General features: G+C 45.5%; 3 protein-coding genes across 7 annotated transcripts in view; 1 reads left to right on the top strand and 2 right to left on the bottom strand.

Moving 5' to 3' along the window:
- The window catches only part of SLC38A6 (solute carrier family 38 member 6), a 37835-nt gene extending 32378 nt beyond the window's left edge, over nucleotides 1–5457 (bottom strand). For all 5 annotated transcript variants that reach the window (XR_013340132.1, XR_013340133.1, XR_013340134.1 and 2 more), the window contains exons 1-3: nucleotides 5300–5457; nucleotides 4709–4830; nucleotides 3931–4004 (exon numbers count right to left, since the gene is read on the bottom strand). Coding sequence is in view for 2 of the 5 variants with exons in the window: in XM_021554466.2 (XP_021410141.2) it covers nucleotides 3931–4004; nucleotides 4709–4830; nucleotides 5300–5452 (349 nt within the window). In the remaining 3 variants the exon portion in view is untranslated. The remainder of the gene's footprint in view (nucleotides 1–3930; nucleotides 4005–4708; nucleotides 4831–5299) is intronic.
- A 122-nt stretch (nucleotides 5458–5579) lies between these two features.
- TRMT5 (tRNA methyltransferase 5) lies at nucleotides 5580–11680 on the top strand. The gene is made up of 5 exons (XM_021554465.3): nucleotides 5580–5664; nucleotides 7229–7878; nucleotides 8180–8304; nucleotides 9724–10378; nucleotides 11389–11680. The coding sequence occupies exons 1-5, from the start codon at nucleotides 5660–5662 to the stop codon at nucleotides 11451–11453; spliced, it is 1500 nt and encodes a 499-aa protein (XP_021410140.2). The 5' UTR covers nucleotides 5580–5659; the 3' UTR covers nucleotides 11454–11680.
- Nucleotides 11681–13652: 1972 nt separating this feature from the next.
- The window catches only part of MNAT1 (MNAT1 component of CDK activating kinase), a 117840-nt gene continuing 106947 nt past the window's right edge, over nucleotides 13653–24545 (bottom strand). The window contains exon 8 of the mRNA XM_021554535.3: nucleotides 13653–14815. Within this exon, the coding sequence (XP_021410210.1) occupies nucleotides 14695–14815 (121 nt within the window). The 3' untranslated portion in view covers nucleotides 13653–14694. The remainder of the gene's footprint in view (nucleotides 14816–24545) is intronic.

Here is a 24545-nt window from a genome sequence, read left to right as displayed (position 1 = left end):
TCAGGATTAAAATAATATTTCATAGTAGCTTTTTACTTACAGAATAGCTTTTGTATACACCAGTAGTCCTGCTACAAAATATAGCTCTATGCTCAAACATTCAGAGATTCTTCAGAAATTCAATTTAATATTTGTAATTACAATATTTAAAATATAATACTAGAACCTTAATGGCAAATTGCCTTCTCCCAAAGATTTTCTTTGTGGGTGAAGAATTACAAAATTAGCATTAGCAATGAGATACAAGATATTTCTGTATTTTGTTTTTTAAAAAGCAGATTTTTAAAATTAGGATGACAACAGAGGATACATTTTCATCTTTCTACAAATATAAATATTATAATCTTTTCAGCTTTTAAGAATTAGGCCCTATATATTTTCAAGAGAGCAGAAAGTAAACAACTTCTTTGGTTGAAATCTATTATTAAAAAAACCCAAAAGAAAACCCAAAGCAAAACAAAAATCCTGCCCTTACCTGCACCCAGCTTACATAATTACATGAAAACAGCCTGTGGTTTCCTGTATAATTTTGCTGGGTTTTAGCTGAAGCTCACGTCTATTATTGCTGGTAGCTCAAAACAATCCCTTCTCAGAGAGAGGGGAAGTCCTATTAAAGCCTTTGTTACTCTGTATTTTGTTATTAGAAACTCAAGCAATATCAAAAAGATGAAAAGTTTTCTGATAAACACCCCTCATTTCTTGGGATTTGATAAAACAGCTGTGAATGCCTCAGAGGGTAAAATTAATCTCAAACCCACATAATTCTGTTGTCAGGACATTTGGTTTCTCTTCCTTGGTTCTGTCTGGTACAACACTGCTCCTGTCACATCTTAATTGAGGGCCCAGCTGTGCAAGCTGAGCTTTTCACACCTGAGTGAAGCCCGGCCTCTGCAGCAAATGACACAAGGCATGGGACACACAGGCACCTCACAGAGATCAGGGGACAGCACTGGAGCCTCTCACTTGCCCAAGCTTAGGTGGTTTTATTTCATGGAACTTCTGCACACAATCAGATCCGTGCCCCAGAGGGGAAATGAACTAAACAAAAACAAACAGAAACCAAACCCAACAAAACTTCATACAGTTTCTCCTATGATTTTCTCAAGGGCAGTGTTTCCCATTCCCCTCTACTACAGACACCAGCACACTATGACAATACAAATGAAATTTAAAAATTAAATGAGCCAGATTCAGTGTTCAGCATAAACCTGCAACTATCTCTAACAAATATAATTAAACAAAATATATGTCTTACTAGATTCTACTCTGTGTTTTTCCTAATTTCCATTTATAAAGTAGCTGATCACAAGGGAGAAAAAAAGCATTTTAGGTAGCCAACTTCATATCAGTAAAATAGTAAACATATTTAAGAACAGGTTGTTTTTACCACATGGTAATAAATATACAGCACACATGTATAAGGAGTTATGAATAAAGAGAACAAAATTTTCCACACAATTTCAAAAAAGCAATATGAAACCTTAAGAATATTTTCTGTAGTAACTGTTTCTGTAATCAGTTTAGTCCTATGAACACTGGGAAGTCCTAGAACTTGATCAAATTATTTTTGTAATTTCAAGAATATATGGAACAAAATATTTGCAATTTACATAGAGATAAGTAAGTTCTGCCTGATTAGTTTGTTTTTTATCATATTATTGACATTCCATGGAAATTATCCCTTTAAATGTGAAGGGGCAAGTATAGTACCAGCAATATTTGTGACTAACTCCTAAAATGAAAGGAAAAAAACAGCCACAAAACTTCAAAGTGCATCCCACTTAAATTCCCAATTCCTCTGCTTTACAGAGTAAGCTCAGCCTTTATCAGCCCAAAACAACACAGGTCATACTGAATTAACACCAGGACAAACACTGACTAAACCAATCTCAACTCAAACACTTGACACTTGGGAATATTTTTTTTGCTAAGCCTGTTGGTCTACACAAATCACTTGATTTTGTCAAAGTCCAGACAAATATAAATGAGTAACCAAAGCCACTTCTTTATTTTTGGATTGCAACTAAAATGCCTGTGCTTAATAAATCCTGGCCTCTGTTTAAAATGGAATTAGTATTAGTGCTTTCTTTTCAGAAAGTGTTTTATAGGTCATCTCTTTCCTAAATAATAGTTTAGAAACCCTTTCAACAGTTTCTCTTCACCACCTTTACATTTTTCTAGCTTGTTTTTAATATAAAAATACTAACATTTCCTTCCAATTTTCTCCCATGGATTAAGTTTAATATTCTAATACTGTTTACAAATTAATATAGATTTTTAAAGAAAATGTTTAATTAAGTGTTTTGGAAACAAACACGTACAGAGATTTTACTTTGTCAAGGTACAAAAGTTGTAGTTCCTACTTTTAAAGACAGTTTTCCAAGGAAAAACTTGGAATGCTACCTAACATTTAATTACTTCAATAGCTGACAGGAATTACAGAAAATATAATCTCAAATCTTATTTTAAAAATGAAAAGACAAAAGTTCATAAATCCAGCAAACTTATCCAGACATAGTTCTGGTGAAAATCCTACCTGCCAGCATTAGGTGATAACTAATTATTAGTTTCAGACTGGAGGAATTCTTCATCCTGACACTTCAGCTGTATGCTATCAAAATGCATTCCTGAGGTGGATTGTTGCCTTTGGACAAGAACTGAGGAGTTAAACCCTTCTTGCATATCAGGCCTCTGAGTTCAGAACATCCAAACTGTTCTTACTTCAATGAACTTAAATCCTTATTTTGCAATAATCTCTTTAATTATTTTCTTACTAGACAACAGCTTAATACAACTTAATGCCCATAAAAAACAGAACTTTTTAACCTAAAGTGAGAGGTTAAAAAGGCCATTAAAATTACCTGAAGTCTCCTTTTTTTTTTTTTTTTTTTTTTGCTTTTCATGTACCTCTCTAGCTTCGTGTTTCAGGTCCTGATTCCTTTCTAATATGCAGCACTCCAAAAGGAGAAAAAAAATTACCAAAGACTTAATCTCAAAACATCAAGCAGCCAACAATACCAATCATAAAAATAAGCCTACCTCTGAGGGGTGTTTTTTAAGAATGTATGAAGAAGGTCACTCAACAGGTGGGGACAGGAGCAGCAGATCTAAGAAGAATCAGGAAGCAATCATCTGAGAGACCAAAGGCAGCTAAAGAAAACAAAGCCAAAGAGGAAAGAAGCAGAAGCTTTCTCCCACCACCTTCAAAAAGAGAGGAAAACAGATGAGAGGGAAACAATAAGCAGTGAGACTTCCTGCTGCAACATGATCTTTGTGTAGGAGAAGTGAAGGAAGGACTCAGTTGTTTCAGTAGTAATTAAAAGAAGCAGGAATTAAAACATGAGCACGTTTGACTGCAGGTATTAGAATGGACTGTTTGAAGTGCCTCAAAGCAGTGCAGTTTCCAAGGGCTGCAACATGACTTCTCATTCAGCATCAAAAATGCTCTGCAAGCTTCATCTATAAAGCACCATGAGAATAATGATAATTCAATATGATTGAAAAACCTGAAAGGTATCCATTTCAAACCATGGACAAAAACATATGCACTACTCCTAGGAAAACGAAAGGCTTCTATTTTATTGCTCTTAAGCATTCACTGAAAGCAAAAGCACACAATGAACTAGTGAAGTTCAGCCAGCACCAAAATAATTTTGCTGCAGAAATACAGGATCTCTCTGGAAAGATAAGAGAGTTATTTGGAAAAAAGAAAAATAAAAATTTAGAAACCAGTCAGTTTGGGATTGGCTTTGCATAAAAAGACTCAAAATCCTGCTTTTAAATGGCAGATATTGTTAAAAACATTAAGTATTTCAAGGTCAGTCAATCAGACACAACTGTAAACTGCAATCTTTATACTGAGTCATGTCTCTGTGATAAAACTGAGGAAATATTTCAGAGCTCACTGTTAGATAAATCCTTTTCACTTACCAGTCTGAGTGCACATACTGAGCAGAAGAAACACAGAGTAAGAAGCAAGGCTGGCAACAATCAGCAGCAAGATACTGAAAACCACAAAATATTCACAATTAAGCACTTTTACAGTACAATGCACTTTTGAGCTTTAAGAATGCTACTCTTGCAAAAACCAAGCTACAGGATTTCCTCATTTTATGGCTTTTATCTGCTGACTATGGTTCACGTGGTCTCTGATCTTCCCAATAGTTGCCAAGCTGCCCTGATGTGTGGATTACAGAATGGCCATCACCATGGGAGTTTGTGTGTGCACCTATATACAAACACACATCCCCCAGTGAAGAGAAATCAATGCTTAGGAAATGGTCAAAGGGACAATTCCAGTGACTTTGGCCCCATTACCCACAGGGTAGCATTTGCAACAAGTGGAAGTGCAAACAAAAGCACAAGCTGATTGACAGTTTTCAGCCACATATCCATCCTATTCCAGAAGGCCCATTCCTGGAGCTAAAGGAGATCAGAGTTTTGAAAGGAAAATATTAATCTATCAGGAGTAATGGCCAAGAAATTGCCACCCTGTGGCAATTTAATGCAATGTCTGGGTATGATTTATGTTAGGCCAGATCTGAATGACTAAATCCAAAAGGGGAAGATCTTAATCAACAATTCTGAAAAGCACAATATATTCATTTCTTCCTCAGATTTGTACAGGAGTCTCAGGAATCAATTTTTGTTCAATTTAAACCTACAAGGGGCACTTAAAAATGAGTATATGTAAAATCTGAAAACTTACCTAAACCCCATGATCCCTGTGTTGGCCATGGCATAGGATAAGCCAAGTATCCCACTGCCCATGATTGCATTCATTAAGTTAAACACTGAGAAAGCAAAGGAAGAACCACGACTTGAAGAACTCTGTGAAAAGGACAGAAAAATGAATAAAATTAATGAAAGAGGTCTTTTGATCTTTCCTAAAATGAAAATTCAAGGGAAGGGGCAAGGGTCAACTTCTTCTTTAACCTGAAATCTCACTTCTCATTCTAAAACGACACAAATCCTTGCGCACACGCGATCCGCCCCGTGAGCATCTCAAGACGCCCACAGCCTCCGAGCAGAGCGCAAAAGGAGCAGAGCAAGATCCAGGCTCGGAGCATGCTCCCCCAGCGTGCTCGCAGCGGGGGCAGTGCCCCTGGCAGCGCTTCCAAGCGGGGACTCGCAGGGATCGGGAGCAGCGATGGGAGCAGAGGCTCATCCCCCCCGCTCCAGGTGACTCTCCCCTGCCCGGAGCGGCCGCGCACAGCCCCGTCCCGCCCGGCCGAGCCTCCCCTCAGCCCGCAGCGCAGCCCCCGCAGCGCGCTCCCTCCCCGCCGCCCCTCACACGCACGCTGCCCGGCGGCGGCGGCAGCAGCGGGGCGGTCTCCCGGTCCTCCTCCTCGTCCTCGTCGTCCTCCTCCCGCCGCTCGCGGGCGGACAGGTACCAGCCGCGGGCGGGCAGGGGCCGGGCCCGCCTGGACCCCCAAGGCGGCGGCACCGCCATCGCCCCCCGCGCCCGCCGAGCGCCGCTGAGGGAGCGCCGGGGGCGGGGCCAGGGGCGGGGCCGCGCGGTGGGCGGGGCCGCGCACAAGGGGCGTGGCCTCCGCGCCATGCCCGCCCTGTGAGGGGCGGGGCGCTGTGGGCGTGGTCAGCGCCGGCCCCGCCCAGCCCGGCGCGGCGGCCATGACGCGCGCGGCGCGCGGGGCCCGGCATGAGGTGAGGGCGGGGGCGGGGGGAGAGAATTCCCTGAGGGGAAAACGGGATAAGCGTGGTGCTGAGGGGAGGACGGGGTAATCGGGGATCGTGGTGCTGAGGGGAGAACGGGATAGTCGGGGATCGTGGTGCTGAGGGGAGAATGGGATAGTCGGGGATCGTGGTGCTGAGGAAAAGGGTGCTGGCTCTCCATAGGCGCCTCCAGCCAGACCCAGCGTTGCGGGCGGCTTTATCTTAGGGGTTTAATCCAGAAAAACGACAGGATGAGAGGACGTGGCCCCAGGTTGCGCCAGGGAAGGCTCAGTTTGGCCATTAGAAGGAATTCCTCACAGAAGGGGTGCTCAGACATTGGAGGGATGGAGTCACTGCCCTGGAGGTGTTTGAGGAAAGGTGGGGCGAGCCACCCCGTGCCATGGTGGTGGGTGTTCGGTCTCAGCTCCACTCCATGGTCCCAGAAATCTGCTCCAGCCCATTTGATTCTCTGGGAACCACACCAGTCGTTTCCACCCCGGGAAAAGCACGGGGATGCTCAGGCCTCTGGATGAGGATTTCTCCTGTGCAGCAGGCAGAGGAATGCAGTGTGTCTGTCGGAAGGAGGTGTGCTCTGCCAAAAGCCTGGCTAAGGGAAGTGGGCGGCCCGGGATGGGATTGGGGCGGGACAGGGGACGGGAGCAGGAGCAGCTTTGGCAGGGTTTGGGCGCAGCAGGTTTGTGAGGGACAGAACACACAGCCTGCTGTTACCCTGGAGAGGGGCAGGGCTGAGGGAGGCAGGAAACAGAACCAGTTTCCTGGCGGAGCCTCTCCCTCAAAACAAGCTTTTACAAAAGTCAGGAGAAATGCCAGCCTCCAGCACCATCTAAATTATTGGTTCCTGCCTTGAAGCAGCCAGTGCCAAGTTAGAAAATTGGGCCCTTTTGGTGTGTCTCTAGTGGAGGAAACCATTTAGAGAAGTGTAAAGCCACTTTTCAGGTTTCCATCACGTGGATGAACTGGGGCTCAGTGGCAGGAGCAGACATTCCTGATGCTCCTCTGGACCTTACTGGGGACACTGCATTTAATTAATGACCTTATTGGTATGCACCTCATGGAGCAAAGATCTTACAGAGCATGGAACTCCTTACACTGGGGCATGGGAGGCAGAAATCACCAAAGAGTGATCATGACCACTGTTGCTAATATCTGTTTTCTAGCAACCACTGCTTGGTAATGAATTTTACCAGGCACAAGAGAAATCCAACAAGAGTAGGATCAAGACAGTAGAAATCTTTCCATTGGGCTTACTGACATTAAATTCACATTTATTAGAACAAAGAGAGGTCATTGTTTTTTTGGCAGGAGGGGATTATTTTGCTGCTTGAAGTCAGTTAATGTTTGAGTCTAAAACTACATTTGCAAAATAACAAATTTGCAGCATATATTTCATAATAAAGAGCTTTTACTAAACTATTGTGGATTGTTTGGTACAGATGGAAATTTTGGTTTAAGAGAACAGCAAATCCATGTGATTTGCAGCCTTTTAAATGGAATGATTACATAATGTCTATAAAATGAGTAATTTCTCTTCTAGGACTTTGTGGAGATTGGGATACTGTGCCAAACTACTGAAAACTAATCATTTTAGGACAGCTGCATCAAATACATCATTTCCAACAGTTTGGACGCTATTGGCACAACATTCTGGCAGAATACCTGGGCTCTTTGTAGTAGTTAAAAAAAATACTTTATCCACAATGCCCGAAACCGTGGAGGATCAAACTAATCCAGAACTGTATTTGCCACATCCTGGAGTGCGTGGGATGACGGTGCTCAACAGAGAGGCTTTCAGAAGGACAGTGGTTGTTCCAGCTCTTAAAGTCAAGAAAGAAATTGTGCATAGTGTGCTCAAGTCCCTAAAACAATCAGTACTGCAGCGCCCCGGCCTCAAGCGGGTGGTGGAGGATCCAGAGGATGAGGACAGCAGATTTGTTATCCTGGATCCTCATAAAGTACCAGAATTCTCATTAGGAGAGTCAGAGCAGCAGGTCCTGAAACAGCTCAATGTCCACCCTGAGGTGTCCAAGTACCACCTGGAGCTGAGCTATGAGAATTTCAAGACGGAGGAGATCCTGCGAGCCGTCCTTCCCGAAGGTCAGGAGGTCACCTCCGGATTCAGCCGTGTTGGCCACATTGCTCACCTGAACCTCAGGGATCACCAGCTGCCCTACAGACACCTGATCGGTGGGTGAAGCAGCTCCTCTCAGGAAGGTGTTTGTGTCATCTGTATTTTGTTAAAAAGTTGCTGTGCCGAGGGGCACAGCTCTCCTCTCACTGTGGTGCTCTCACTGCACTGAGCCATGGCCCAGGGTGAAGTGTGTGCCTTGGAAAGGGCACAGCTGCAGCCCTGAGTCATTAGAGGGAGGTTCCAACACACACTTACTTCTGTTAATTTACCTGTAAACAGCAGGTTTGTTGTTTCTGTTGTAAAACATTAAAAGGTCCTGGTCCCTTAACTATAACTATTTCCCACCCTTTCTTTCAGGTCAGGTTATAATGGACAAGAATCCAGGAGTCACCTGTGTAGTGAATAAAACCAATATTATCGACAGCACATACAGGAATTTTGAAATGGAAGTGCTTGCTGGAGAGAACAACCTGGTGACCAAGGTACAGGCCTTTTCCCCTGGTATTTTAAATTTAATATGGAACCTTCTGGAGAGGTGTGATGCAGGGATGCTGCCGAGGCCATTCCTTTGCACAGTGTCCTTCCTGACACCTGAGCCTAAGGGTTGGCTGTTACTTCTGCATGCCTTTGTCCTGGTCTGCCAAGGGCAAACTCAGCCACAGAGATCTGGAAGGCATGTATTCTTCCAAGTCCACAGCCTAGATTTAATGATGTGGATTTGATCTAAAAAAATCCAGTTTCCTCATTTCACCATGCCTTGTACAGTGGCTGGTACAGAAATTTCTATCTCACTGACTTTGCAACTTAGGCAACATGTTGCCTTTGCCTTTTTCCTCTCCTGTCAGCAGCAAGACAAACCTCCTGCCTCCTCTGCTCTGACATTTATCAGGTGTAATCACTGTGTAAATGCCAAGTGTTCTTCACATAGGGTTTCTTGTCAGTAAATGGAAACTTGGCCACTGCTTCCACAAAAATATTTTCTATTATCTGTTAGCAGCTTTATACTTTCAAAGGAGAAAACATGAGATTACGAAATAAAAAGTGTAATGACTTGGTGGAACACCCTGTTCATGCAGAGAAGGCTGTTGGATTGTCAAGGCAGCAGTGACAGTTGAGTATTAGGCAGATGGTGTCACCACACACCTGGCACACCATGGAGCTGCATCCAGGAGTGCAGAGACACTTCAGGGTGTTTCTTGCTGGCAAAGCAAACCATGTCAAGATCTGGATCCCAAGTTACTGAATCCTGGAATCAGACAATTCCACATGCTGGTGCAAAGAGAGTATTATCTTGCATCCCATTCTCATCTGAATAAATACTGTTCCTTTTCAGGTCTGTTCTTGAGATAGTGGTCATCCCAAAGCTTGGGTTTGGATCAGCTTCCAGACTCTGTCACCTTGGGAGATGAAATACAGTATTTTTCAAGCTGCACAACTGGCTCCCAGTGGCTTTGAATTTGGCTGACTGTTCCTGTTCTTGGGCCTATCATTCTCAGACACTTATTTACTGTGTGCACTTCACAAAGGAGGGCTTGAGGCATCTTTCCAAGGTCTGCTTTCAATAAAGGGCTGTCAGCCAGCCACAAAGCTCTTGAAAACCCTCAGATTTTTTTAGGGTCATTTTAAGTTGCTGCTTTATTTCCACCTGGTGATTGGGACCTGCATAAAGCCAGCCATTGGGATTGACACTGGGACATGGCTGTTTCTGATGAGTTATGTTAAAGATTTAAGATCAGTTAATTTGATTGCTTAGCTCTTCTGTTTATTTAAGATCCACGTATGCTACCAGTGGGACAATGCTGATGTACATGTCACCTTTCGATAAGGCACCTAATCTGGTAATGCTTAAATCTGCCTGGAATTTGAACACAGAGGCTTAAGCAAATGTTTTGGACTTCCAGGTCAAAGAAAATAACATTGCCTATGAACTGGACTTTTCCAAAGTGTACTGGAACCCGCGCCTGTCCACCGAGCACGGCCGTATAGTGGAGCTGCTGAGGGCCGGCGACGTTCTCTTCGACGTCTTCGCTGGCATCGGGCCTTTCGCCATCCCAGCGGCCAAGAGGAAGTGCCGAGTGTTCGCCAACGACCTCAACCCCGAGTCCTACACCTGGCTCCTGCACAACTGCAGGCTCAACAGAGTGGACACCAAGGTGAAGGCGTTCAACATGGACGGCAGGGACTTCCTGCGGGGCCCAGTGAGGGAGGAGCTCAGCAGAGAGCTCCCGCTCCTCAGGGAAGAACAAAAAACTGCCTTCCACATAGTGATGAACTTGCCAGCTCTGGCTGTGGAGTTTCTGGATGTTTTCAGGCATCTCTTGGTCGGGGAGCCCTGCAGCCCTGCTGGCCTTCCCACTGTGCACTGCTATGGGTTCTCCAAACACAGCAACCCAGCCAGAGACATTCAGGAGCGAGCGGAAGCTACGCTGGGAACCTCCTTGGCTGGACGCTGCTCCACTTTCCTGGTCAGGAACGTGGCGCCCAACAAGGAGATGCTGTGCCTCAGTTTCCAGATCCCAGCAGACGTGCTCTACAAGAGGCCCTGCCCTGATGAAGGTAAGGAGCAAACCTCCCACGTGGCACTGGGATTTCAGGCTGGTCCCACCCGGTCAGCCCCGTGGGCCGCTCCTGGTGTGTGACAGCGGCGTGGATGTGGCACTGAGCGCGGAGGTGGCCGGCAGGATCGAGTTCCTGCACGTGTGCAGCAGCTGCAGAGCTTCCTTGCTTTGCTAACAGCAGCCTGCTCCTCTGATCCCAGCATGAGCCGCCCCAGAAATATGGTGGACTGGACAGGATCACCCCACAGGCCATAAACCACACCTTTGTGCCTCAGGTTGAGGCTGAGGGAGGATGGGGACTGGGTGATCCTTGTGGGCCCGTCCAGTGCAGGATATGCAGTGGCTCTGTGATCTAATGCCAAGCACACATCTCTGTTAGCTCAGTCCTTCCAAACTGGAGCTGTGTTTTTGCCCAGATCAGTGCACTTCCAAGGGGCTGGTCCCAGCTCTGACCTTCTCCTTATGCTCACACAGACTCAGTGAGGTCTGCAGTCAGCACATCAGCAGAACCAGGTTCTGTACCTGACTGAGTTTAACTGACACATAGATACCCTTAGTGATCTTCAGTGCTGAGTTTGCTTGTTTGTGGGGTGGGTTTTTTTTGTTTATAATTGTTCGTTGAAGAAACTGGTTGGTTTCAGTGACCTTGAGCTTTGCACTACATGATAAAGAGAGCAGAAGGAGGCTTTCATCTGCAGTTACATGAACTGGATGAAAGGAGGTTTTTTTAAAGCTTTAATGCCATGAAACTTATTTTTATGCTGTTGTTGGGTAGCTCTGAAATGTAGGTCAAATGCAGCTCCATACAGGTTTTTGGAGAGTCTTTTTTGGCTTTCAGTAGAGACCCCCATTATTGCTCTAAGAGTTTTCATTTGGGACTGCTAATCCTAATTTTAACTCTCATCTCTTCCTGTTAAATCCCTTAACAGAGCTCCCTTTTCCAGAGCTTGTGCTAGGTCAGTCTGTTTACTGTACATTAAATAACTTACTTTTTCTAACCTTTTCCAGCAAAACCAGCCTCGAAACGTCTGTGTACCAGCCAAGATTCTTCTGAAGAGAAGGTACTGAGTTGAAGACCAGAGCTATAGTGACTACCTTAGTTTGTGTAAAGGATATTTGGGGTGTCTCTGTTTTACCCCTTGAGTAGTAAGGTGCAGAACTGTGTTCCTATCGAGTTGCAGCTTTCCTTTGGGAGCCTTGCTTCCTGCAGTCACCTTTTCTTCTCATTGTGGGAACAACTGAAATTGCTACTACAAAAATTTAAAATGTTATTCTCTTATAATAAATTTGTTTTGGTACTTCCCTGCTCTCTATTGTTTCATGCCCTGTGCTAACTCAGTGGCAGGGCCTGGGGTAGTTTTCTGCTGTAGCATTTTGATGATGTGCAAGTTGTGGGAAACACAGTCTTTAATGTCTTGTTGGGTCTAGGGAAGGTGACTGATACAACCCCTGCCCTGGATTCTCCCTGACAGATGTTCTGGTTTCAGAACATTGGATTATGGTTAGCAGATGTACAAACAGCTCTTGTTTAAGCAAGGTAACCTTTCAAAAGCTTAACCTGAGATACCAAAAGGTATCAGGTTAGCTCAATATTCTGAGGTTTTGAGTAAAAAATTATTTTTAACACCAAGATTTAGTTAGGGATTAGTTGACTCCTAACGTTGTGTTTGCCCACGGTTAGAGCCAGAAATACTTTAATGTCTTTTGCACATTTGCAGATAAAGTTCATGCTTGCATTGCAGTTCCAGGCTGAAAGCAGCACCTGAAAAACAGTTCTGTCCTCCTGAAACCTTGTCCTCCTGTGGCTTTTGTGCCTCTGCCCTCTCCAGCCCTCCCCACCTCTGCCTGCTCCCCTGCTGCAGTCCCTGGATGATCTTTCTGCCTGGCTGCTTGTATTCCGCAGGGATTTGAAAAGCCTCTGCCTTTGATTTCCTTTTCTTACCCATCCAAACTATTGTTGGGCAATGTCAACCACAAATAGTTTATTTGGCCAGAGAACTCGGCTCGCCCTCTCGGTTTCAGATATTTTCCCTCAGCCCAAGCTCTGAGCTCACGCCCAGCAACCAGATGTCTGTCACCCTCCTGGCCCTGCTGCTGTGGCTCCAGCCCCGAGCCTGCAGCCCACTGCATTTTTGGTTCTCACCCAAGCACCACCAAGGGCCACGGGTTTGTTTTGCTGGTGGCTCCGTGTGACAGCCTTTCCTTCCCTTGGCTGCGCAGCCGCTGCTTGGAGCGAGCGCTCGCAGCCGGGCTCCTGCAGGATCTCATTCCTCAATCCCCAGGGACTGTCCTGGCTCCCCCGGCTATCCTGGTTCCTCCCTGCCTGCTCTGAGCCCGAGCACTCCTGCTCAGGCCTTCAGCAGCAGCGCCTGCAGCCCCAGCCTGTGAGTGCTCTCCTGCCAGGCACAGCTCTGCTGGGATTCTGGCCCCGCTGCTGCTCCGCTGCCTGTCCCGTTTCCTGACACCTCTGCTGCTCTCCAGCTGCTGCCTTCCCCCTTTCCATAAACATCTGAAGGCAGCTCCTGTTCTCTGGGGCCCCCACAAACAGTGATAAGGAGTGCTGGAGTGATAAGGCCCCCCACCACTCTGGAATGGTGCAGCCACCCTGGGATCCCTGCCTTACACAGACTGGGTCCCTGTGACTTCACATTGCTTCACAGCTCCAATTTAGGGCTTGGCAGCACTGCACCGATCCAAACCAGGCTTTGATCACCATTTCTGGGCCAAGCCTGTAAAATATGTAACTCTGATTTTCACCACAGTGTCCCAGGGCAGGCAAGGATTTGAAGTGGTAAAAGTTCTTTTCCCTGAAGGACTGAATGTCAGTGTCATTCCAGCAGCACAACTTCAGTTTAGATACCAGTCCAGCAGATACATCACTATGCTCATAACGAGGGGTTTTCCAGCTTTCTGTGCAGTTGCCAGTTCTGTGTACAAGAAATGGCATAATAAATAATAGCCACGCTACACACAAGTTAATGAGTGTATTGAAATCATAAATATTAATATGCATATGCAGTTCTGCATTCATTAGGGCATGACCTGGGGCACAAAGTGAGTATAAAGAGATCACTGGTGATGTGCATCTTTGCCAGTCTGGGTGGGCAGAGGGGGCGAGGGGAGGAAGGAAGGAAGGATCTGATCTCACCTCTGCCTTCTGTAACATTCCTTGTCAGCAGCTGTTCTGGGCACAACCAAGGGGATTTCAAAGGGCAATGGGAATTTTGCCATCTCCTCCCATTTTCTCTAATAAGAAAACACCAAGTCTGGAATAGATCTCATTCATCTCTTTATTACAGTATAGAAAAAGTACATTCATCTAGTGCACGCCTCAGCAGGATTCAACATCTATGAGCAGGTGGCCTATGAAACATGGCCCAAGGTGGCTGTCCTGGGCAGATTCCCACCTCCTGCAGTTGGTCAAGGCTCCATTACAAGGAGCAGGCAAGGAATACAAAAAGGATCACATCAGGTGGCAGGGATCATCCCCAAAGCCAAAGGGATGTACCTACCTAAAGAAACCCCTGAGTTTATGACAGAAAAGTTGCAAATAAAATAAAATGAAATAAACAGGGAAAAAACAAACATACAAAAGCAAAGCAAACAAACAAACCCCAAAAGGGAACCCCACAATTGTGACTATGACAGTGACTTCACCTTAGATCGCTTCTAGAGCACCTCAGCTGAAAGACCTTGAGCTAAAGGTTTTTCCCCAAGCAAAGGTAAGAACCAAGTGACACACAGAGGAAGGATCCCACACAAGAGTTGTGTCAGCATATTTCCAGAGTTTCTTGTCTCATCCAGCTGGCAGGAGGAAAAACCCACTTGTCTAAACTGGGAAAACTAGTTTTATGGGAAGAAAATGTAGGCTTGAATATTGACACTAAATGTTATAATCAAAATGGCATTTAAATGCTTGTGCAAATAAAACCCTGCAATAAGAGTAAAACCACAAACTTTATTAAAGTCTGGCTTTATTTAAAAAAAAATTTACAAGTGTATTTCTTTAAGCCTCAAGTTCACAGCTGAGTTATTCACATCTTCCATTAGATGTGGCTTATTGCTTCAGCCTCCCTCAGCAAAGTACCACATGACTAACGAGTTTCCCCCTCCACAAGAATGTCTCTACCATTTTACACAGCTCTGGTGCAGAGGGGGTTTGGTTTCCCTTTAACGCTGAAATGCAGCTGGTTTTGCAGCAGAGGGGTGCACAGAGCAGCGGGTGCAGCCCGGCTGATCCTGCCCCGCCTTCGCTGCCGGGGGTGGCTCCTCGCCCCGCTGGGTGTCCCTTGGTCACAGGCTGCTGCTCCCTGGCTAGCTGGGGTGCCAGAAGAGCCCGCTGAAAGCGTCCTGCAGGGCCCGGTGACAAGCCAGGGAGGACGTGTAGCCCCCAGCCAGGTCCTGCGGAGAGGCGGCTCGAACGTGGGTGAGGTACCTGCAGCAAAGAGCAGCGTCACTTCAGAGCAGAGCAAACACACCAAACACCCCTGCAGTTCACAGAACAGCCAGGTTGAGGCTACTTTTTAGGAGAAAGCGAGGAGATGGAGCTGCCCACTGCCCGCTGGACACATCGCGATAAAACCTCTGTGAGTTAAAGCAATGACGCTCCTTCAGCCAGGCTGCCCCAGGCAGCGCTCTGGTGGCACAGGGTTAGGGGCACCCAGGGGTTTGTGTTCTCTGTGCTCGCTCTGGGGGTGGCTCATTTCCCCACTCCCACAGGTCCTGCCAAGACAAGGACACCACCAGGAGCTTTCCTGCACTCCCACAGGAACAGGAGGGTTTCAACTCTGTGACAGACGCTCCTCCAAGCTGACTGTGCTGGTTGCTCTGATGACCACAGCGCTGAGCTTCCTTTCCTTGCTACCTGTGCCTGGAGCCCACTGACCCAGGGAAATAGATCTGTGGGAGGCCACCATCATTTTGGCTAAAGAAGGTTTTAAACTTCCCCATTATCATCATGACCCATTTGCAGAGCTGTCTAATTCTACCCCAAACCTTCCAGGGTGTTGGGTTGGCATGGAAGCAGCAGTTGACATGGAAACACAAACACGCTGCCTGGGCTGGCGCTGCCACTCTTGGCTCCCCTTGGCTCCTTCCAAGGGCTCCACCCCAGCCACACACGCTGAGAGCTCCTGCTAAAGGATGGCTCCATCCCACACTGTAACCCCACAGCTCTTGCACCCCGTGAGACAAGGACAAGAGAGATTCTTCACCAGTTTTGCACCAAAACCCCATCAAACAGACAGATCCACAGCCCAGCAGGACCAGCATGAGAACCATCTCCAGTCCTGACCATCAGACACAGCCCCACAAACACCAAGTGCTTTCCACAGGGGCGCTTCAGCCGCTGTTTTGATTCCTCACTTGGTACATGTTGCTCCTGGGAAGGTTGAGTCATTCCACCTCTGGCTTGGCAATCCAAGCATAAACTTGCAAAACGCACACAGCCTTTTATAATGTTATCCCAAGAAACCTAAAACAGCTGCACTTTTGGCAGGAAAATACAGGACCACCAGTAAAATATCCAAAACAGTTGCATCTTTTAATTTATGACTGTACACTGTTTCCATAAAGAGTATATAAAACAGGTCAGATTTTATAGGTAAGACATAATAAACAGTCATACCCATTGATGCCATAAAAGCATAGAGAAAGATTACTGAAAAATGATAAATTACAGTTTTAAAAACTGTATTTCTTGCACCTAATAACTACAATGCACAGACATGAGCAATGTTTCTGAGGGATTCTTGGTGAGATGCTGAAGTTGAGACTGAATTTACCTCCTGTGACCGAGTTGAGGTGTTTTGTACCAAGCTGTGACAGAATCTGGCCCTCACTGCCAGACACTGGTTCCCATCAGCACAGACAGAGGCAGGAGAACACAAAGTAATAATAAAATAAACCCTTTTAATAGTGCTCAGTCGAAAAGAATCTACAAACACAGCAACAAAGCTGGTCCCATCTCTTAATTTGCAAGGGGAGGTGGTCTGCAGAGATCTCCTGGTTTGTGGCAGAACACATTTTATGGGTTTTAAATTTTTTTTTTTTACATTCTTGTTACTTGTCCCTTAATATTTTAAGAGGAAGATCTCATCCTTCCCAAAGGACTTTTAAAACTGCTGTGGGAAACAGGAGCTCATTTCCCCAGCCAGGAATGGTGGGCACTGACAACAACAAATAATTTCCTTCAAAATGATGGTGTGAAACTACCTCTACCCTCCAAAACAGAAAGTTTTATAAAAATCAGTTCCCATCTTGAATTTCATTTCTATCATATTTATTTCATTGCACAACTTCATTTTCCCCTCATGCATGAAACAGTCCAGTGGAAACGGGAGTATTTTACATTTCAGTATTAACAAAGGTTGGTTGTGCCTTTCTCATTACTTTTCTTATCTTCCCTTACTTATATATCACTGAAAGGAGAAAAACAGAGTCTATTGTTTCCCTTTTTCTAGGACATCTGAAATTGGAGCGTTAGTTTCATAAGAAAACCTGACTTCCAGCCACTGCAGCACTTGTAATTAATTGGGAGGTGATCTCTGAAGCAACACAAAATCATTGCCAAAAAGGCTCCCATCGACTTTTACTGCACAACCTGCCCTAATTCTCCTCACTCCTGTGAAACGAGCACCGGCTGCTGGCTGTCAAACGAGGTCTTTATTTTCTTGTTAAGTATCTGAACTTACTGCTCTTGACCCATTTAATTACTGTGGTCCACCAGGCAATTGCAAAGAACCTGCCAGGCTGAAGCCACACAATGAGAAGCGAATGATTTCTGCCGGCTTTTCCACACCAGTCCCCATCTGTGCTGCCTGATTCCAGCCATCCCCTCCACAGGAGAATCTCTCTGAACTGGATTCCTGGGGTTTCTGGCAGAGGTCAGCACATCTTTTCATGTACACCTTTACAACAGCAGCAGGAAGAAGCGCTTGCCAAGTTTTATTTCCAAAAAGCCGAGCTCCGTTAGGTCTTGGGACCTGGAGGTAATTGCTCTCACTAGTTAGCAAATTCCAGCACACTGGGTCTGTTTTTCATAGGTTTATTTTAAGTACCTGTAAATCTTATAAGCAGAAACCAGGAAAAAGAGGTTTGCTTTTTCTGGTGCAGATTTTTTTAATGTTACTTGTTTTTACTGAGGGCAGACTAAACTCTGAAGTTAAAAAAAAAGCCTGCACTATTATTTTTGAGCAGGGCTAAAGGGCTGTGTGTTCCCTGCCCCACCATTTCACACTTCCCATTCCCAGCAATGCCTATGCTCTGCCTCGGGCTGTGCCCAAACAAGCCCCCTTTCCCTGGCTGCAGCCTTTGGATGTTGATCTTCCCCATTAAGCTTTCACTTCAGTTAAAACACATCATATTTTGTTCTTCATGAGCCTTGGGGGGATCATTCCTGACCTTCAGTTTCTCATCACCCTGGAGGGGATGGGAGAAAAAAAAAAACCCTCCTGCTTTCAAGGAAAGAGGTGTAATTCACAGTCGGAGTGGAGGCTCAGAATCAAGCTGGTTGTTCCTGGGAAGGGGTTTTCTTGGTGCTTTCTCTTTTCCCAAGGCTGTGTCACAACCACTTCCCAGGACAGGCCAGGACTGTGGAGAGCTGCGTGGGCTCAGCGTGGCAGTGGATGCCATCCCCCTGTGCCTTCCCGGGAGCCCCAGTGCCCCTGGCACTGCTGCTGCTGAGAGCCAGAGAACCCAACAGCAGCTCAGCAACACCCAGGGCCACTGGCAAATATCCCCTCACTGCTCAGCAGGGTGGTCTTGTTCCAGAGAAATTCAGGAAAGACGTCAGAAACAATCAGAGAGAAGGGAGAAACAGCACAGTCAAACCTGGCTAAGATAAACACCAACCAGAAACCAAACAAAGCTAAAAACCTCCACCTAAACAAACTAAAAGAACCAACCAAACAAACAACAAGCCCAAACCACCCCACAGTATGTCCCTTCACCCACACAACTGAAAGTACCAGCGCTAGGGATTATTTCACACAATTTTCCTGCTACCCGAGACAAATACACTCCCAGAGGTGTTTCTGCAGATGCATCACTTAGAGATACATATGGAAGAACTGTGTATTTGGCATACAGATTTTTTTTCAGCTATTAGATATTTTATGGGAGTGAAGAAAAGAAAAATCATTCACAAGTTGTTTGATAGGGGAAAAAAAAAGAAATAATTTTCTTCTATTCTATTACTGCTCATCTGATTATCTGCAGTATGACATAAAATAATGGGGCAGACATTACATCTCTGAAATTTTCCAGATTCATCATTTAAATAATAAATAGTAGTTGCATAAAGCAAGCAAAATACTCCAGTCTAGAAAACTGTGAAGCACTAGGAAGGCAGTAGCATAGGCTGCTGCATTCCTGAGCCTTTCTGGAGGCAGCATTTTCACTGGATTTACCAATCCCTGGGATGAGCTATTGCTGTGCTACTCAGAGGGAGCTGCAGGGCCTGGGTCTCATCAGAAGGAAGGAACTGGACTGTGTCTGGCCTTGCTTCTGCTGAGGAATGTGTGGCCAGGGTTACTCTATCCCTGAGCAGGTACAACTGAGCTCCTCTGCTCTGTTTTCCTCTGAACCACTCAGCTCTACCACAGTCAGTCCGTGCAGCCAAACAGAATTTGTTTATAAAATGAACCAAGCTCATTGCTGTTCTCCATTAAATAGCCCCAGGAAATGCATTGGTGTTGTTCAAATATGGTGTGGCTCTCCCTCTCTCAGACTAATATGACTAAGGCAGGGCAAAAACACAAGGCACAAAGCTGGTACTCAAACCCAGAACAGCAATTCATCGTTCCAGGGAGTAGCTACAAGCCTGATCCTCAAATTTAAAAAACAAACAAACAGATTTTCATCCATTTTAGCAGACACTATTTGGGCTGTATGATTGTATTTAGTTGTTAAACCCACCAGCTGTGACTGGTATCAGAAGTTCCTGTTGAACTCCAGCCTGTTCTGGCACAGAATTCCAGCTCAGTGCAGCCATGAGCTCAGCAGGGGCTCCTCATGAGCCCAACCAATCCCTCCTTGCCCAAGGTCACACTGCCAGCCCTGGCAGCAGCTGGGCACCTGCCACTCCTCTCCTCCATCCTCCACACCCCACAGACAAAATGGGAGAAAATCTATCTAATTTGTCTAATCACTGAAGGAGTTCTGTTATTTGTTTGGGGGTTTTTCCAGTGCTTCTCTGTACACAATTGCAGCAATCAGTGTGGATGTCAAAACAGGGCCAAGCATGATGAAGGAGATAAAAAATACGTTTTCACCCAGATTATGGCACCTTATGGACTGAACACAGCCCGTAGTGCAGGGGTACATGGAAAAGTCACTCTAAAAACAGCAACAGAATTTTGGCTACTAAAAATTCCTGCCAAAGACAAGTGATCCAGCACAGACACTGCTGCTGCAGCCCCAGCAATCCCACCTGCACACAGCAGTGCTGTGCACATTCAGCTTAGTAAGCCAGGCTGCTTTGTTATTATAAATAACCCTGTGCTGCTTTCTGAGGGCTTAGTGAGCAGAAAGTTCTCTCTGAGGTGTCAGATGAATGCCAGATCCTTCTCCATGCCACAAACTTGCTCAGCCCATTTCACTCACCCCTGCCCCAGGAACCTGCTGCAGAACCATCGCTTACTCATCACAATTCTGATTTCCAGCAAGGAAATTTAGTGCCTTCATCTTGCAATAAATTCTGCAAAAGCAGATGCCTTCTGTCTCTAATGGATCTCTTTTTGTTACAGTTGAGGATTAAGAAAAAAACATAATTAAGAGTTTAAGCTCCTAGAACTTTTAGGTTTTCTGAGTGAAGAACTCTGTTCCACCAGAAATAAACTTTCCCAGTAAAAAAGACAGGAAATGTCCCAGCCCAGAAAATCAATAGAAGAAATATAGGACTCCTAGTGATTCTTTTTTAACCTCTTCCATCTGCTTTTTCTAAACAGCAATTTGTTTCAAACACTGTCAGAATTTTCTCAGGGCAGGAGTCTGTGTAAACTGCGTGTGGTGAAAAAAAGTACTTTAAAATTAAAACAAAGCAGGTCTGCCACAGCACATCTCAGCTAAGATGGAACAGGACAGAGTTCTGCTAGCAGACACTGAAAGAGGCAAAAAAAAAAAAAAAAGCCCCAAAATGTGATATTGGCTATGAAACAGCTGTTGCTGATAATGTCAGTTCTGACTCCAAAGGTAAAAATCAGGGATGAGTTATTTCCCCCTCTTTTCCCCCATTCTCTTCTCCCTTGTCCTTTATATAAAGGGCAAATCTTTTGGATCCTGGAAACCCAAAGCCACCAGTGTCCTGCTGCAACAGTGACCCAGCAGCACCCTGGGGCTCAGAGCTCTCTCTCACCAGCTGCTGCAGGGACCAATAAAGGAATTTCTGAGGGTTTAATGTAAAAACTACAGCAGTTGAATTGGATGTTTCACATAAACTGTTTCCTCTGTTAATGCTGAAACCCATAGATGACCTGTAAGATATATTTAGTGACCCATCTCAGAGAGTTTATTACAGATATCTCTGAATTGGTGAGTGCAGTCATGAACCTTGGAGTACAAAAACCTTTAAATGCAAAGACCCAAAGTCACAGAAGCTCTCCTCAGTGGGGGAGGAGAACAAGATCAGATTTTCCCATACTACTTTCCCTAAAAACTTCCTCTTTTTGTGACAAAATCCAGAACCCAGAGACCAAACATTACCACTGAAAAGCTAATACATTGGCGAGTGGAATGGAGGGAAATCTCTTTATGACAGCTACCTCAAAATATACCTTCAGTGCTCCTCATAAAAAACCCAGCTCTTCTCCTGGCAGAAAAAGAATTTTAAAGGAAGAAAAGTTTTAGAGAGCACCTGGTTCTCCAGCATTTTCCCAGCCCTGCAATTCTACTGCTGCCCTGGTTTTTAAATAGATTTGAGACCAGACTCAGGTACTTGCATTTATTTAACACATAAACATTTGCTTTTGGAGTAACTGAGAAGCCAGTGCTGTTGCCTTGAGGTAAGATGAAAAGCTGCAGAGAAATTGAGATCAAAGGAAAAGGAGAAATGCCTTCCGCCTCCCAGAAACTGATATAATTTTAAAAGAAGTGGATGTTTTAAAGTGTAAAGACAGGAAACTAATGATGAAAAAGGTTTTATAGAATAAAGGAACCTTTGTACTCCTCTGCCCTGATATGCATTTTGCACATTTCCTCTGCTGCAGGCTGGATGCAGCCCTGGGACAGGACCTGCAGGCACTGCCAAAAAAATGAGGTTTGGACAATTCCAGTCCCACTGCAGGGCTCTACCCAAGAAGGCCCCACCTCAATACAATTATTTCATGTAGAAAAAGTCTATAAACTCCAAGTGCAATGGACCACAGACTTTGAGACGATCAGCTTAAAGCACTGTAGCCTGTAGATACAAAAATTACTTTGAAATGGGACATAAACCCCTGAAATGGTGCAAGCTGACTTATTTCCATCTTCAAAAGGAACTGTAAAACCAATTACACCTGGAGATATTACAAGTGTTCACAAGTTAAATAAACCTCCTCTTTTCACTGAGGAGTTATCCAAGCTAGAGATCCACATTCAACAAGAATTCCCATGTATAAATCCACTGCATGCTTGAGAAACACATTTTGCCCCTCATATGAGCCCACAATTCACAGTGGGTGTCTGCATATTCCCTTTGATAACAACCAAATGCTAAATTTAATCAGCTTTTCTTAACATTTGATCAGGCAGCATCATTCAGACGAGGCATAACAATTCCAACCTTAGAAAATATGAATACCAGTGCAAGAGAGCAGCCAATGCCTGTCTTTGGAGCACTCAGTGATTCTAAGCTTATGTGGGAAATCTTGAACACAGTTTCAAAAGTTAAGTGATGATAGAGGTCATCTTGTTTTGTTGGGGTTTTTTTAGTTGAAAAGAAAAACAAACAGCCCTGAAGCTGTGGAAGTACATTATAACCCCACTGAAGAACCCTTAGAGAAAGGAGGCATATCCTCAGCAGGTCTAAAGTTACAGGTTTCTGTGCTTTGCAGGGAGGATTCAAGATAAGGATTATCTGGAAGTTCTCATTTTAGCACATGACCACCTATTTTAGAATAAAAATAGGAAATGGAAAGCAGAACCTGCACAGATCCTTCGCAAGCAAAGGAAAACTAAAGGCTATGCAAGCTCTTTTTGGTCACGTGTTTTAGCTCTGTAAAGGATATTTTATATAAATTCCATGCTGGCTTCTCTTTCTTTGATTGCTGGGGAGCTTCCTCACATCCCAGTAAAATAATTTAGTTATTGATGGCTCCACACGTGTCAGAGAAGAGCCATCACTGACTGTGCTGTATAAACAGTTTCCTTCTTGTTGCTCACCCACGCATCTCCACACCACACATTCCTGCCAGCTCCAAAATACACACAGGCACTACCACTTGGATTACTCTTTTTTTTTTTCCTTTAAACTGCAAGCATTTCTGCTTCAACTCCTTCCCAAAGAGCCGCTGGCATTCCTTACCCCCATGCACTTAGCTGTGACCAGAGGTTAGTGTTTATTTCTAGAAGCCTTGCTCACAGGAAGCCTTCCTTCAGCGAGCGACTTCCGTAACTCCAGAGGGGCTGGGATGAGCGGGGGGCACCTGGTGCCCCATTTGTCATTTTCCTGAGGTCACCCGCCAGCTGTCTGTCCTCTCAACACCCGGCCTCAGCCCCGCGCTCGCTGCATTCCCCTCGCTCGGGTTTCCAGCTCTGCACTTCCAGATCCAGTAAATCAATCAGCCCCCACAGAAAGGGCTCCAGCAACTGCAAGCGAAGCGCTGGAGCAGCACAAGGACACCGCGGTGCCCGCGCTGGGCGCTGCGCTCTGCGGCTCTCGGGGTTCCTCGCCGCTGTCCCCCGGGACCCTCCGGGGACCGGGGTTTGCCGTGGTCCCGCTGCCCTGGGCTCACCAGGCGGCGGCTGGGTTGGCACGGTGGAGCTCCGGCGTTGCCTCGGTCACCACAAGGGATCGAGATAAAGAGACCCAGAGAGGTCAGTTGTGTGCTGTCCAGATAGATTGTATTGCCTGAACGCTCGCAGGGACCAAAGACCCTGGGCTACTGCCCAGATACAGTTTTATACAGCAAAATTAAGAGATAAGGTCTAAACAATAGAGACAGTGTCCAGCTTGGGAACATCAGAACCACCCCAGGGGTCAGGTCCAATGGGAACTGCTCAGAGGTGGGGAGAAGGGGGTTTACAGAGGAATGCTAAAGCGAAACTTTCCCGAAACAATGGGGCATACAGAAATGTATCTTTTCCTCCGTTTACCATTCCCAAGGCCTTTCTAAAACAATGGGGCATACAGAAATGTATCTTTTCCTCAGTTTACCATTCCCAAGGCCTTTCTAAAACCCTTCCTTCACACTACCATGCCAGCATGATAGCAACAGCGCTGCAGGGCTGCGCTGCAGGGCTGCGCTGCAGGGCTGCGCTGCAGGGCTGCGCTGCAGGGCTGCGCTGCAGGGCTGCGCTGCAGGGCTGCCACGGATCGCACCTGGCAGTGCTGCAGAGCTGCAGCTGCATTTAGTTTGTGACTAAATTAGGCTCTGCTTGACCTCGGTAAAAATGGCATTGAACACAAGGGCCTTTTCTCAGCTGTGATATTGGATTTTTTTTTTTTCCTTTTCAATGGCTAAAACAACCATTAAGTCACCATTGCTGTAATTGCGAAGCAGCTCTCTTTTTAATGTGTTGTGGAAATGTTTTGGCATAGACTGATCTCCGAATTCTTAATCTTTCCCTCTGTCCTCCAACTCCACACTTCCTCCCACACACTGTCTTTAGGCACAAGGGCCTAAAGGGCACAAGAAGAACATGGATGTGTTTAAATATATATTCTAACTCTGAGGAAGTTAACCACTGTTCTGTAACTTTCTGCCTAAGTCAAGACTGTTTTCATAAACTTATCTTTTTTATGTAAGGATAGGGCAAGTTCAGTTCTAAAGACAGCACTGTGTCTTTTCTTCCCTGGGCTGGGCTCTGGGAATACAACTTCCTTCTGCAGGCAAGAAGGGAGAACACAGCTTTTATTCTGAAAGACAGTTCTTTTGGACACACAAACTCTTCTTTCAGGATAAAAATTCCCTCCTGTTCCTCCCTTTTTTTCTGTGTTCCACACACCCCACTGAGCACCATGAAAC

Source organism: Lonchura striata, chromosome 6 (assembly GCF_046129695.1).
Source record: "Lonchura striata isolate bLonStr1 chromosome 6, bLonStr1.mat, whole genome shotgun sequence".
Classification (NCBI taxonomy): domain Eukaryota; kingdom Metazoa; phylum Chordata; class Aves; order Passeriformes; family Estrildidae; genus Lonchura; species Lonchura striata.
This window is presented reverse-complemented; position numbering and strand designations above follow the sequence as displayed.